This window comes from Dipteris shenzhenensis, chromosome 25 (genome assembly GCF_047967505.1).
Source record: "Dipteris shenzhenensis isolate YYH24624 ecotype China chromosome 25, Dip_SZ_1.0, whole genome shotgun sequence".
Lineage (NCBI taxonomy): Eukaryota > Viridiplantae > Streptophyta > Polypodiopsida > Gleicheniales > Dipteridaceae > Dipteris > Dipteris shenzhenensis.
This window is the reverse complement of record NC_141620.1, coordinates 7,586,999-7,603,321: the sequence shown is the minus strand read 5'-3', so window position 1 is coordinate 7,603,321 and position 16,323 is coordinate 7,586,999. Positions and strand designations below refer to the sequence as shown.

At 44.3% G+C, this 16,323-nt stretch overlaps 1 protein-coding gene across 2 annotated transcripts in view; it reads left to right on the top strand.

The window, feature by feature from the left end:
- Window positions 1-16,323, top strand: part of LOC147885393 (putative trehalose-phosphate phosphatase C) — a 143,878-nt gene that overhangs the window by 56,374 nt on the left and 71,181 nt on the right. For both annotated transcript variants that reach the window (XM_087396389.1, XM_087396390.1), the window contains 2 exons: window positions 8,224-8,280; window positions 8,656-8,757. In XM_087396389.1, the coding sequence (XP_087252515.1) occupies window positions 8,224-8,280; window positions 8,656-8,757 (159 nt within the window). The remainder of the gene's footprint in view (window positions 1-8,223; window positions 8,281-8,655; window positions 8,758-16,323) is intronic.

The window sequence follows — 16,323 nt, the reverse complement described above, 5'->3', positions numbered from 1 at the left end:
CAGGTTCGACTTTCAAAGTCCCATCCTCCATGATCCTAGACTTGTTCTACAAAATATGAGTTGGGTTGGCAACATAAGATTTCAATAGACAGACATGGAAAACATGATGCACTTTTATGTTCTCAGGCAGTTCAAGTTGATATGCAAGCATTCCCACCCTCTTTAAGATTTTAAAAGGTCCTGCGAAACGAGGTGAGAGTCTTCTATCCTTCCCAAGGATTAGATTACTGCGTTTAGGTATTACTTTCAGAAATACCATCTCCCCAATCTGAAATTCATGGAAAGACCGCTTCTTATCATAGTAATGCTTTTGCCTGTCTTGTGCCCTTTGAATGCTCTTCCGAATCAGTTTCACTTCCTCATCCATCCTCTCAAGCATTTGTCTAGACACTTCGACTCTATTTTGAGGATCCGCAAAATTCACAGGAGTGCGGCAATTCTGACCATACATGGCTTCAAATGGAGTCATTGGAATGGAGCTATGCCATGAACTATTATAAGCAAACTCGGCTAAGGATAGGAATTCAGTCCAATTTGTTTGCTTCTCATTAACATACATTCGAAGCATATTCTCAAGTACGTGATTAACCCTTTTAGTTTCTCCATCTGTTTGTGGGTGAAAAGCTGTACTCATCTTAAGCTCCGTCTCAATTGCTTTGAATGTGGCCTTCCAAAAATTAGAGGTAAATTTGGAATCCCTATCTGACACAATACTTTTAGGCATCCCATGCAATCGGAAAATTTCTTTCACAAACAACTTAGCTACCTCAAGAGCACCATCAGTCTTTTTTATAGGAAAGAAATGTGCCATTTTTGTAAGACGATCAACGACGACAAAAATGGTATCATATCCCCCTCGAGCTCTAGGTAGTTTAGTAATAAAATCCATGGATATTGATTCCCACTTCCTGAAAGGTATATCCAAAGGTTGCATCTTACGAGGCATCTTATGTTGTTCCACCTTCACTTGTTGACATTGTAAGCATTCTTGGACATAACGACGAACATCATGCTTTAGTGCATGCCAATAAAATGATTTTCAAACCTTGCTGTATGTTTTGTTATATCCAACATGTCCTGAAAATGGAGCATCGTGATAATCATACAAGATTTTCCATCTCAAAGGTGAATCACATGGTACACAAAGTCTATTATGGCAATATAAATTATTATTCACCAAATGAAACTTTCCTTCAATCTTTTCACAAGGTGTTTGAGCAATCTTTTGAAGTATAGGTACATAAAAAACATCATGTTCAAGTTCATTTCTAATGTTTTCTGCAAGATCGGAACGAATAAGGGTGATGGCATTCACGAAAGGTCTTCTACTTAAAGCATCAGCCACCGTATTCTACTTTCCCTCAATGTACTTAATCTCAAAGTCATACTCGGAAAGAAGATTCATCCATCCTCTTTGCCTATTATTCAATAATGATTGAGTGAAGAGGTACTTCAAACTTTCATGATCCGTTCGAAGTTCGAACTTTACACCAAGTAGAAAGTGTCTCCAATGTTTCAATGCATGAACAATGGTAGCCAATTCGAGATCATGCGTGGGATAGTTCTCTTCATGCTTCCTTAATTTTCGAGACTCATATTCCACTACACGACCATCTTGAGAAAGTACACATCCAAGTTGGGTACCACTAGCATCACATGTCACTACAAAAGGTTTACCCATCTCGAGTATCTTGAGAATACAATTTTCAGCCACTTTGTCTTTTATAGTATCAAAAGCTTGTTGACACTTCTCCGTCCATATAAACTGCTTGTCAAGTTTTGTCAAATCAGTAAGTGGAGAGGCTATTTTTGAGAAATCTTTGATATGTTTTCTCTCATATTGTGCTAAGCCAATAAAGCCTCTTACCTCCCTTACATTTTTCGGTCTAGGCCACTCTGAAATAAGCCTTGCTTTGTCAGGATCAATATGAATACCATCTTTTGAAATCACACGACCCAAATACACAAGCTTGTCTTTAGCGAAGAAACATTTGCTCTTTTTCCCATAAAGTTTATGCTCCCGTAACTTTTCAAGTGTTTTCCTTAGATATTATTCATGTTGTTCCCCATTCTTGGAATATACAAAAATGTCGTCCAAAAAAACCAGAATGAAGTCATCTAAATACTTACGGAATACATCATTCATTAGACACATGAAGGTAGCGGGTGCATTGGTCAAGCCAAAAGCAAGCACAGTAAATTCATAATGGCCATAGCGAGTTCTAAAAGTAGTTTTAGAAATGTCCTCCTCCTTAATACGAATCTGATGGTAACCAGATCGCAAATCAATTTTAGAGAACACTGTGGCACCATTCAATTGAGTGAACAATTCATCAATGTGAGGTAGAGGGTACTTATTCTTTATAGTATGCCGATTCAATCCTCTATAGTCAATGCAAAGCCTATAAGTTCCATCCTTTTTCTTTTGAAATAAGACTGGAGGACCCCAAGGAGAAACGCTAGGCTTTATAAACCCTTTCTTTAACAAGTCATCCAATTGAAGCTTTAACTCCTTTAGTTGATCCACATTAAATCTATAGGGAGCCCGACAATAAGGACTTGTCCCTGGTTCTAACTCTATAGCATGATCAAGATGTCTAGGCGGTGGCATCCCAGGTAAATCATCAGGAAACACATTGGAAAATTCTTCAAGGAGTTTTGTAACATAGTGTGGTACTGTCTCATCTTCACTTCCCTCCTTTAACTTATCAGCAAAGACGAGGAATGTGTCACAGCCATGTCTTACTCCTCGCAGCAATTCATGGCTGATATGAGAGAAGCTTTACTATCTCTTTCTTCTCCTTGAATAATTTCTTGATATCACTAGTGACACTCAGCAGATGGGATGTGTACCAGCTCGATGTCAAGAATGCATTTCTCAATGGTTACCTAGACAAGGAAGTCTACATGCAACAACCAATAGGTTATGTTGAACCATGAAAGGAGAATAAGGTTTGCCATCTCAAGAAAAGTCTCTATGACTTAAAACAAGCACCCAGAAGTTGGTACAGCAGAATTGACAAGTATTTTGCTGATCTGGTATACATGAAGTCCAATGCAGATCATACTCTCTACTACAAAGTTCAAGGGGAAGACCTTACTATTGCACTTTTGTACGTTATCTTTGCCATCTTCATTAAGAAAACTAACGGTCCTTTCTCCACAATCAATAACTGCTTTGTTTACATTTAATCAATCCATTCCAATAATAACGTCACACTTCCCCATCTCAATAACGTAAAAATCTCCCTTACTCTTCCTCTGTGCTAAATTGAAGGAAAGATTTTCTAGAAGCCCTTGAGTATAATGTAATTTTCCATTAGCAAGTTGGACTGGTCTTCTGACTTGATCCCTAATTTCTACGTTTAGAGTCTTGAGGAATTTCAGGGATATAAAACAAAGAGTGCTACCGGAGTTAATAAGAAAACTTATGTTTTGATTCCCAATTTTCCCCATCACTTTAATCACAGACGCATGTATATGAGTTGTGGAAGATACCATACATCTCATAGGTTCCAAGCACTTACCTTTGTCCCCCGCTTCGTCCATGGTTGGATTCGTCTGATTTGTCTTTGCTCCGCTCCCATCATTGGTCCTTTCATAAAATTAAATTTTGCTTTATTCGGGCACTCAAATGTTCGGTGACCTTGCTCACCACATCGGAAACATAATCCCAATCTTCTTGCCCGTTCAATACACTTTGGATCACTTTTCCAAGGTGCGTTTTCTTGGGTTTTCTGATTTGAAACTCCTTTATTTTTTTGATTTTGATTTTGATTCTGATTTCGGTTATTAAAGTTTGGCCTTCCCACTTGGTTGTACCCAGGTTGGCTACTCCTCTCTTGAAATCTAGGCATATTCGAATAATCAGGTTTTCGTTGAGGCATACCTAAACCTTGTGACCCTTGAAAACGATGACCTGTTGGAATGAACTTTGATTTTGCTATCTTTCTTAGGTTATATTCTTCCACGGATTTGCACATGCGACTTCCACCATAGTTTTGCAAGGCCACGTAACTGTAATGCCGCGATCTTAGCCTTTCCCGCTTCATCAAACTCTCGTAGGGCAAAGAAATCTTCAAGTTCTTCGAGCCACACTTCCAAATCTTCCCCGGTCTTCTTCTCACCATCAAATTCAGAGAGTTTCGCTTTCTTAAAAACTTGCAAAAGAGCAGATTCGGCAACATCTTCCTCACCTCTTTGTCTCCTTCGCCTCGGTACCCCGGCACCAAGCTCGACATAGACCTCTTCATCTTCTAAATTTCTGCCAGCAGCACCACCACTAGCTCCATTATCCGCTACGCCTTTTCCTTTGGACAATCTATTTAATTCCATGGTTAGCCTTTGAATCAATGAATCTTGTTCTTCTAGTTTCTTCATAATTGCCTCGTTGTCTGCCATCGAAACCGGGCTCTGATACCACTTGTCATTGATCATCTGATTGAGAGTGAGAGTGAGAGTGTGATTGAGATTTGATCATTTGATCATCTGATTTGAACATCTTCATGCGAGTGAGAGTGAAAGTGAGAGTGAGAGTGAGATAGCTCGGGGGTGGACGGGTGGTATCGAGCTCCTTCACAGAGTGATTCTTCTCTAAAATTATTGTAAAGACTCATCAGTTTGATTCATACTGGAATCTCTCTTCTTGTTCATTCGTGATTATTATCTTGCTACAATTTTGATCGTGATTGTGAAAGAATGGTGCGTGACATGTTAGCAGCTATGTGTGAAAACATGAAGTCCCATGCATATGGGCATTGGATTACAGATCACTGGGAAGCAGTCATATGACCACATTTCAGGGTAAAATTCTTGGCTGTCCTGTTTCTACTGCTTTTATTCATGATTGGAAGAGAATTCTTTCTATGCTAAATGGTCAGGTGCTTCCTCCCATCATGGTAACTCTCTTCGTTTGCAAAGCATCCATTGGAGCAAGGTGTTTGAATCGCCTCTTGCTTTACAGGCACCAATTAAAGCATATAATCTTATGAAATTGGGCATAAGATTTGTCGGAGATGTGATGGATCAACATGGTTATGTGCTTTCATTTCCAGAAGCTTGCAGGACATTCCCCCTGGGTCTGCATCATAGGCCCATTTGGAGAACACTTACAACTATGTTGCAGCCATTTGTTCCTGTTTCTCCGTTGTTTGTACAGGATAGATTACTGGACTGGAATCTGATTTTTTTGTCTCCTGCTACCTGTTCACTTTCAATGCATAATTTGACATCCTCGATGGTCTACAGATTTCTTCTTCCACCGCCATGGATTGATAAGCATGCCAACACTCTTTGGAATTTGGATAGGCCTTTATCTTGGTGGCAATCAAAACTCAGGAAAATTTGAAAAGCTAAATTGCCCCCACAGCAAAATGGAATTGCAGAAAGGAAAAATAGGCATATTAGAAAGGTATCTCGGGCCATGCTAAATGAGAAAGATCTACCAGATTATTATTGGGCTGAAGCAGTTGCTACAGCAGTTTCATTAAAATAGAGGCTTTTCCTTTGGAGATGTATAGTGGGAGCTTTTTCCATTAGGGTGAAATTGGAAGCATGTCGTATTGCTTCCTCTTCCATTTGTTATGGTCTTGCCCGCACTCTCGAATATTGATAACTCATGTCTCTCATTTGCTACGGCTCTGGTTTCCCTCTATCAGATTCGGGAAACTCTTCTGGATGTTTGGATGCTTCTCATCTTAGATGTCTCCATTCCTCCTTTTCTTTCACTGGGCTCGCTTTTGGGTACTATGGACTATTTGGACATAGAGATTGTATTTTAGGATGGGACAACAGTTTCCTCGGGCATATGCTTTCTTCAGAATGTCCCTCAAGTAATCTTTATATGATAGTTATGCTGCGAGGGACTTGGATGCTACTAGCCTTGAAGTGTTTTCTCACTGTTTTTGAGTTCTTTCATTGGGCTCTCTTTTGGAGTCTAATGTCATGTACATTGATTTCATGTTAATTTTATAGTTCCTGGTTTCACACAAAAAAAAAAAGTGGGTGTATAAATCATGTGGTAGATGATCAGGGCTCTGTCTTATCCTTTTCTCAGGGCAGTGCTTCCTATGCATTGGGAATGCATCATAGGTTGATATGGAAGAAAATTGTTGATTTGTTACATCTTTTCTACCTGTTTCTCCTGTGGCTGACACAGACAGGCTTATGGATTGGCAATTGCAACCCTCTCCTACATGCTCTCATCCTGTTCCTCTGCCTGCCCTGACCTCCATCAAAGCCTACAGGCTTCTTCAGCCTGCCCCATGGATTCAGCAATATGCTAATACTCTGTGGCATATCCGGAAGCCCCTCTCATGGTGGCGGAAGAATCTCCTGATATTATAGAAGTGTAAAATTGCTTTGAAACAAAGACTTTTTCTTTGGAGATGCATGACAGGCACATTGTCAGTGGGAATAACACTTGCCAAACGTCGCATTGCACCATCCACATGTTTACGATGTCAGGCTCCTTCAGAGACTGTCCCTCATTTGCTTTGGCACTGCCTGTGTTCTAGGAACCTCCTCGGGAGAATTTCAGATCATAAATGGCTCCGTTTCCCGAGTCACGGATTTAGGAAACATTTTTGGTTATTTGGCAGATTTATGAGGTCTTTGTCTCTATACTCACTATTTTTCTCATGGGTGAGATATTGGGCTCTTTGGACAATCTGGAGTGAACATAATTTGGCATACTTGGGTCGGCAGATTCACAAGTCATATGAATCTTTCCGAGCCTCATTGCGGTTTCCTTATATGATGCCTGCCATGAGGGGGATATACATGCTTCTTGCATAGAGCTTTTCTTTTTATGTTTCTGATCTTTGGGATACTCTCCATTTTGGAGACTTCCCATCTTGTAAATTTATGAGAATATAAATATACTGCACTGGATTTTACCATAACCAACATTGGCTGTTTGCGGAACACAGAAAGGCTATTTGCAACAAGACAATAAGATCTGAAGATTCTAAGGCCGTAGGAGAGCCTCTGGGAAGCAATTGATTAATCTGAAGGCTCTTGGAACCCTGAAACAGCAACAAGCAAAGGGGTGAATCTCTCTAGAGCAGTTCTCAAGAAATCTGGCAGGCGAAATCAGCGGGAGTAGCCCTAGAAGAGGTGAAAAACAGCAAAAACGATTTTCTTTTGGCATCCCTTAGGCCCCTGACAGTCCAATCCTGAAAGGCGATTTGAATCTGATAGCAATATGGCACTCTGAAAAGGCTGGACACTGATTTTGTGGCCGGAGCTGCTCAAACAGATGCAAAATCTGAAAATGCTCAGTCTGGGGATCTTGGAGTGTACCGGAAATCAAATCTGGCTGCCTTGGAAAGCCTCTAGCAAGTGCAACTCAGCAAATCCTCCTGCTTGGAAGCAAATCAAGCTGCCTGGAAGGTCCAAACTAAATGGAAAAGTGCGATTTTGAAAGACACTTGGCCTAGAAGGCTTTTGGATTAAGTGCGAATCAGAGTTGGGGCTCTGTGAAGGCATGAAAAACAGGCATGCAGCAAAACGAACTGGCTCTTGGCACAAAAATGAAATTCGTTTTTTGAGCTTCTGGCAGCCCTGGCAACCCTCCTGATATCAGTCCACAGACTGTCTTGGTAGTCGAAAATCAGCAAAGCGTTGTGATAGAATAGCCTTGGAGCACTTTCCTAGCCTGTGACTTGCCTCTCCCTATTCTTCTTTGGTCCAAAAACAAGCCTCAAAGCAAAATTTGACTTTTTGCCTTCGCCCACAAGCCAACTTGCCAAATGTGACTCCTGGAGCTATTTTTAGCTAAAGGGATTTTTACCCCTCCTTAACCTTCAGTCCCTTGCCTTGGCCCATGGAATTAATTGCACTGAAGTGTGCTTTGAACTGTTTTAGTTGGAGACTAGGGCTATCACCGTAAATTCCTAAAGCTTAGAAAATTCACGTCCCCGTGACAAATGCTGCCAATAGAATTGTGCAAGGTTAAATGAAGGGATTAATAAATGGGCTAATCGTATTTGATATGCTTGGAGAAGACTTAAGAAAATCAACTTACAGTATAGACATGGTTCTTATCAGCTTCTTTGTTGTGTCTATTTGAGCTAGAAGAAGCATCATGCATGCCGCTTTGTTTGATAAAAGTGATCTCTTAATTTGCATTTACCTTTGTATTTCTGTAGCTCTATGCGTTACAGGATTTCTGACACTCTTGCAAACATTCCCCTTTGTTTTATTTTGTATCATAATTTGCAGGGGAATGATGTGGTCCTTTTCCAGCCAGCGAGTGAGTACCTACCCTTGATGGATGAGGTGCTTTAATCTTCTTCTATGCTATGTGCTTTTTGTTTTGCCTTTTGCCATTGCTTTACAGTTTATCATGACTAATCTTAGGATATGTCCGTTGCGTGTGAAGTTGCGAAGTCACTTTTGTATAATCAGACCTCAAACAACATTAGTGTAGAAGACCTCAAATATTTCCATCCAAAAACTGTACGTGAGCAAGTCAGTCTTTCACATTGAAATGCGTACAACTTGCCATTAGAGAAGATCTTGTAGTAGTTGTTCTACATTTGAGGGACTCTAGATTGTTGCAACTTTCTTTTGGGAGGTTCTAAATGTCTTATGACACTCATACAACTCATGTATTTCAGTAGATGGTTTATTTGGTATGCTCTTTTATCACAGGTATGTGAATTGTTGAGGGAAAGGACTAAGAAATATAGTGGAGCAAGAGTGGACCACAACAAGTACTGTGCTACTTTACACTTCCGATGTGTAAAAGAAGAGGTTGATAATTCTAGTTCTTTTCCTGCAATCATGGTTAATTGTGCAACTTTGAATAATGTCTCCTTGTCTCGTGAATATTTGCTCAAATTCAAACAAAACTATGCAAGATGATATTTAGCCCACTTTTGCAGTGCTTACATTGACTTTGTTTGGGTCCTGGAAGAAATCTTTAAAAAACTTGATAGGAAACTGCATTTGATAGCCAGACTGTCAGTGTGCCACATAGACCTAGCTTTTATGAGAAGCCCCTAGGAGGCTCCTCTCTCATACCTTCTCACCACCCGCGTTACTATTAGCTATATAATGCGCTCATTGTTCAGTTTGCAGCTCAGTTGCTACATCTCACTTTGTGTATCCATTATAGCTTGTGTTATAAGGTGGAATCGGATGAAGGGAAATGTCTCGTATGAGATGAGACTCAAACTCGTAGCCAGAGGAGTTCAAGAAGAAGGCCTGTATATGATCTATTGCAAACTTCAGGGCCTATATCTCTCAACTCAATAGGAAAGAAGTCTTGTGGCATGAAAAGTTCAGCTAGGTGAATATGCAAAGCCTAGTTCTTATAAATAGGAAAGGATTGGCTTGCTTCACCTTCCTCAAGAGAGAATGATCTACAAAGGATGTATCTTGGGAAAGCATAGCTGCGTGAAGTTATGAAAGAAAGGATCAAGGAAAGAAGATATTCTTAAATCGATACATTATACCCTGCGTGCTCCTTTTCAAATGAGTTGTAGGTGGACTTACTTCTTGACCTTCATTGATGTCTATTCTAAGAAAACATGGGTGTACTTCTTGAATGAGTAGTTTGAGACCTTAAAATACTTAAAGGAATCCGTTGCCAGCAGATGCTAAGCAGGTAAAGTTTCCCAGATTGGATGAAGGGGAGGAATATAAGTCAACATAATTTATTGAAGTTTGTAAAGAGAAGGGCATTGAAAGACAACATTCTACTTCTCATACCTTGCAACAAAATGGTGCGAGTTGAGAAAATTAGGAGCATGATCACATATTTAATATATCAAACTACTTTTCTCTTCCCACATAAAAGAAATTCTATTAATAAACTCCTTAGTGACACAGACACCAAGGAACTCTTCTGCAGCTGGTCTATAATAAATTAAAAATCACAATTTAGAAAGTATTATCCCATTGGAAAAGCAGCCACAGTAGAAACAAACACAAGGGAGTAGAATGCTCCTGCTCAGAAACACAGTACACCGATTGGCCCCAAATCAGCTAGCGTCCATTGCGATATTTCTTTGTTACTTATTGCACTGAAAACGGATTACAACGACCCCTGTAGGCATTCAAAACATAGCATAGCTTTTGCTTCCAGCAAACTCAGCCAATGCAATACCATGCAGGCATCCAATCCCAAAGTGAAAAACCTTTCTGGCAACCTGCCCCCCTCTCCCTCAGTGGAAATCACCTAGCAATTTCAGTCCTAACCTGATGTTATGGCATCAATCCCGTGGAAAGCAAGGCCAGCACTCAGCCCTTGGTTGTTACAGTGCCCGTCGACTAACAACCAATGGAATTCAATGTGCAGCAAGGCACCCTAGCTGACCAATTGTGAATAATCTCACTGCACAATCACCTGGAAAACAGCCTTAGCTTGGAATCAACCCAAAATATCAACGACCAGGCTTCAATTGCCAAGCAATAGACCAACCACGGCATCCACAACTTGGTCTCTGTTAGAAATCAGCGAAAGACAGACCAGCCAGCAAAAGCACAGCATAGAAGGCCCAAAAAGCAACTGGTCCAGCCTGTAGGAGCTCTGGAACAACCCAAGACCGCCACAAATCAATTCATCCCTGACCTGGCACACTCCAGAAGCACCTGCACAGCCCCAGAGCCAAATCGCCAAGCTTCCAGGCTGGGAAATCGGCAAAAAGCCAACTGATCTGGAGGGTCTTAGCACAGCCCATACACTGCCATGGTAGTCGAAAATCAGCAAGGCGATGTGATAGAATACCCCTAGAGCACTCTCCCAACCTGTGACTTATCTCTCCTATTCTTATGTGGTCTAGAATCAAGCCTCAAAGCAAAATTTACCTTACTGCTTGCTTTCCAAGCCAGCTAGCCAAACGTGGCTCTTGGAGCTATTTTTAGTGAAAGGGATTTTTACCACTCTTGGATCACCAGAAAACTACCGCAAGGCACACTTGGGATTCTCATGCCACCAAGGTCCAAGGCATCCACGCGTAAATTCAATTACGTTAGAATTCATGTCCTCGTGACATACCCGGTGTTGACACAAGGCAATCGACCTTGATTGCTAGCCATTTAAATACATGAACAAACGGATTGATCAGATTCACAAATTTTCACATGCATTGCAGAAACCAACATTGAACATATGATTAGTAGAGCCATGGATACCAAATCATATATCAACGCAAAATACATCCAAGTGACTAGTACATTGGTCATAGAAGTCCCATGGTAGATATACTCCTAGCTCAGTATCTCGGGTGAAACATATAGTGTCAAAGTGACTTCTAGACATCTGGGCCTTTCAGTAGACAAGGAGGTGGAGGAATTTACCCCCCTCTTGAGTACTAGGCAATACTCTAGACCTGCACCCTGGTGAACTTGAAGGAGCCTTGACCAAGGTCGGCTCAAGCTGAAAAGCTTCGAGATAAAGTTGCAAATCTTGGGGTACATCTGCCAGCTCCTGCTCCTCCAACCACTTCGCATGTAGTGAAAAGCTCTTAAATTTCACCAAGTAGCAACGAGATACTTTACCTTCAACCTCTGGTAGTTCCTCAATAAGTAAATCCTCTAGAAGAGGACCATGGAATGGTTTCAAGAGACTCACATGGAAGGCATTGTGAATTCTCCAACCATCCGGTAGTTCTAACCTGTACGCCACATTGTTTATCTTTCAATAACTTTGAAAGGCCCATAGTATTTTTCTTTTGAAATAAAGGAACCTTCTTTTAATGCTTGAAAAACTTCATACAAAACAGTAGCCCCGAAGTGTTGAGTATGGAAAAAACCAAAAAAAGACTGAAAGAAAAACTGGCTTGTTCCAGAGAAGCCCAACTCACTGCCTAGGGGATCTCTGGTATTGGGCTAACAGCCAGGTGGGGGAACTATACAGCCAGCGAATCCCTCGCAGAGTGAAAATGTAAAAAACTCCTAGGCCAAGCCTTGCAGAATCAAGCATGCCTCGCGACGACAGTTGCCCTAGAGCCTGGGGTCCCACGCTCCCAGGTGGAGCGTAGGGTGTAGATGATATCCTGGCAGATGGCGACCAAGATAGCCGAGGGTGGAACTGAATGCTCACCCATCACCAGACTGCAGCGAGCAACCCAAATGTTCCACGCAGTGATACTGGCTACTACCTCCTGAATGCTGTCCTCTGGAGGAGAGGGAGGAGCAAGGCTATCAGGGGAAACCGCCTCATGGAGCTCTATCCTCTGAATGCTCTGACTTTGTATCCGGTAAGCTAGGGAGATCTCGTCAATCTGGAACGCGTGACCTCCCTCAGCCAACCAAGCCACCATCCCCCAAGTGTAGTCCCTCTGAAGACTCTGCATACAGGTCATAATCGTGAGGGCTTCCATCCAAATCCTCATTGTGCTATGACAGCTCCAGAGGCAGTGCGGGATCCTTTCCAGAAAACCAGCAGAGCAACAATGACACTGCCTCTCCACCCGCATCTGCTGCAACCACGGGTCGATGGGCAAGCTTCCATGGGCGGCTAGCCAGAAGAAGTAGGATATCTTCCTCGGCCGCAAACTGGACCATAATCGCGTCCAAAACGTGGAACTGACATCCCGGGGCACTCTTTGGGCCACCCAATGTCTCTCCCTCGAGGGGGTCCATGTCTAAAAATCCATCTGAAGCCTCTTGCCAATCCGTGTGGTGTAGGAAAAGAAAGGCACCTTGTCCACTTGCTAGGTAAGGCCGGCCCTGGAGGGCCAGAACCACTTTCTCGGATCCCACTGGACTTCCCTCAAGGGCCTACCCTGCCAAAGCCAGAGGTGCCACCTAGTGGCCTCATGCTTTGAGATACTGGGAGGGTCAGTGTGCCACTCCTTCCCCAAGTGCGTCCCACCACTCTGATCATCTGTGAGTGAATCCCATCTAGACTCCCATCCATCTCTAGGTCTCTCTCAGTGAGTGCTTGGCGTAGGCCTTTAGGTCCTACACGGAAAACACCGGGCTGCGTGCTGCCTCGCTGCATCATCATCCTCAAGGGAACACCAGTCGGAGAAAACTGGCCCAACCATCTACTGTCCATCCACACGCAAAGTCCCTCCCACCAGGACTCAAGGATAGCTAGCTCAATCTCTCTCATCCTCTACCCTGCACCTTGCTGATGCGCTACGGCGCCAAGCCTCACCTCTGCCTCCATAGGTAATCTGCTCCATCTGCCAAAGGACCCAACCGGTCTACTATCCCACTGTACCCAAACAATGCGAGTCCGCTGTCCGAGCATACGTCCCTTCTGATCCCGGATCTTTGGGTGCCAAACAAGGGGCTGATGCACGAACTCTTCTCTGCATCTGGGCTGAGCTCGAATGAAGCCCCTTGCTAATCTCTGCCAGACCTTATGGAGGCTCTTATCAAGGGGCAACCCTTCCCCGTAAGGGGGGCCTCTTAGAAGATCCACTTGTGTGAAAGCTACCACTGGCCCCCAGTGCGTGGGGTGTTCCTGAGAAGCCATCGCTGTAAGAGGACCTTCCAAGGCTCTGCACCTGGTGTGAGGCCGTGAATAACCAACTTGCCCAAGAGGGCCCTGCTCTGCATCTCTGGATCAATGATACCCAAGCCTCCTAGTGCCTGCAGCATGATCACCCTCTGCCAAGCGACCCGGGTCCTAGTGTTCCTCATGCTGTCTGAACCTGCCCAAAGGAAGTTCCTGACCAACCGTCGGAGCTGCCCAATGCACCCTCTGTGTGAAAACACTAGCAGGAGGCAATATACCAGGCCGTGGCAAGGAGGACCTGGTTTGCCACTAAGGCACGACCTGCTAGGGAGAGTTTGGTCGAGCTCCAGTAGAAAAGCTTGCGCCGAACACTCTCAAGGATTGGGGCGATTTGCTGCTCTGCTCTAATGTCAATACCAACCTGGCATCCAAGGTATCTCGCTGTCTGGCCCCGCGGTATCAATCTGAAGCCAAAGTCACTCCCCCACTCACGAATCTCATGTGTCTCCTCAGAGGGTGTGAAGAAACCTATGGACTTAGTCCAATTGATCCTCCCTGGACCAACCCATTGCCTCCCAGAACGTGAAGATGTTGTCCAGGATGCTATGCTACTGGACGAACCCGGTTTGTGTCGTGAATAATGTCAATAAGGTGGGGCTGTAACTGCAAGCTTAAGACCTTGGCTAGAATCTTGTATACGGTATCAAGCAAAGTGATCAGTCTCCACTACCGGATATCTGACCTATCTCCCCCTTTCGGGATCAAACACACACCCCCTGTTGAAGGATTGAGGGAGGGAGCCTATGTCAAAATTCTCCAAGCAAGCTAGTCGGAAAGGGGTGGAGATGATCTCCCAGAAGTTTTGGAAGAAGGCCGGGGTCAAGCCATCCTCGCTAGGACACTTCTGGGTCGGGATAGCCTTCCAGAGCTCCTCATTCGTGAAGGGCTCCTCCTGACTACTGCACAGATCCTACGAGACTACCGTCGGAACCTAATCCCAAACTACCATCCAGGCCACAAGACCAGCTGAAGTCATCCTCTTTGTTTGAAAGAGCTGGCTGTAAAAACCTGTGGATAGGTCTAAAATCTCTTGCGGGTCAGTGTGCATGATGCCTTGAGGATCTTGAAGATGCTGCAATTGCGTGCCTGCCGATCAGGTCTTAGTGGTATGAAAAAATTGCTTCGTCATCCTGTCCCCCTGCTGTACCCACCGGTGCTGGGAAGAGTGATGGGAGAACTCAGTCCGTCAGATCTCTGTGTCCTTCAGCTCAAGGCGAGCACTTTCAAACTTGTCACTAAGCCATTGAGATCCTGGGCCCTGCTTCGTGAGCCACTCTATGGAGGTGAGGTCTCTCCTCAGCTGCCGCTCACGCTTCTGAAGAGTCCTCCTCTGCCTAAGGACACGAGCTTGCAACTCCTCGCTGCTCCTCTGAATTGCATCGGCCACCCACGAAGCCCAGCCCTCGCATGGTGCCGTCTTCGACTGCTGCCAAATCCGTGCCATGACTTGTTGAATCTCCTCGTCCTGCAGGAGGTCCTCTGGAATGCGGACCCCCTTTTGGGGAAGAGCTTGGCGTGGCTGCTCTAAATGAAGTACTGTGGTCTGACATCGTGGTACCTGCCAGAATCATTGTAGAGCCACCTCTATGCAGTGCTCTGTTAGCTCCAACCATTGTTTAAAATTTTCTAACACACCGGAGAGTCATGGTCCGCTCATGAAAAGCTTGGGTGAAGAGGGGGATGCCACAAAATGGAGAAGTTATAAGTCCCCAAGCAGCCCATCATGTCTCCTCTGTCCAAAAGAGAAGAGGCATGCCAAGTATCCTACTGAAATTTGGCTCTCGCCACGGGTCTCTGCCACGGATCATGAAAATGAATTGCTCCCACATGCTCTGCTCTGCTGCTGGCATATTAGAGAAGGAGGCGCCGCCTTGCTTGTCCTCCCCATGCTCCATGTTGTTGAAGTCCCCTCCAACAATCCAAGAGTCTACATTTGGAAGACCGTGTGAAAGCCTCCTCGAAAAGGCGAGACGGTGCTGACTACACGTGGGGCATACACATCCAAGATCGCAATCCTGGACTCTCCCATCCGAACTGCCCGTCCTAGGATAAGCTCACCCTGATCATAGACCTTTGGAGCCACAGTCTGTGAGATCGAGATGCAGACCCCTCCGCTCCGTCCTATTGCAGGGGATCACACCTCTGGACCTCTCCGTGTGAGGAGGTGGTGTGGCCGTCTGATGCCTGATGCTGAGAACATGTGCTCTTGAATCAAAAGGAAGTCCACTGTATGCCCTACCACTGTCCTCTGCAACTCTTGCTGAAGGATCAAGTACTGCGGTTGACTACGAGCACGGTCGTGGAGCGCGTACACATTCCAACTCACTATGGTCCAGCTCATGAGGACGGGGATCCAGAAAACAAGGCTCTCCTATGGGTGGGTGCCTGTTCTAGAAAGACTGTCTTATGTGACTTTGCCGGGTGTTTGGCGGGGGAGTAGTCCGTGTCTGTATGTCCGCGTACTAGGGTGGACACCGGCTCAATGCCAATATTCCGTGCCCAAATCATCATGAAGGAGACTTCCACCCCGAACAACTCGGCACACTTCTGGATTGGCCAGTAGTATGCCTGATCAACCTTTGCCTCAAGCGGCAATCTGATAACTCCTACCACCAAACGACACATCGGCTTCTCTCGCGTAAAGCTCCGCTGAAAATTCTCCTCTGCACCATGGGCGTGACACAGGTCTAGTCCCTATGGCCCCATCTACTCATCCATCATGCGTGAAATTTGATCTCCCATAATAGCATCAAATACCACTGGGGACCACTTCTCCAACCCTATGGATGCGAACTGGATTCTCCAAACTGGATGCGTCTGGGAGCCCACTACGCTGATCGAAC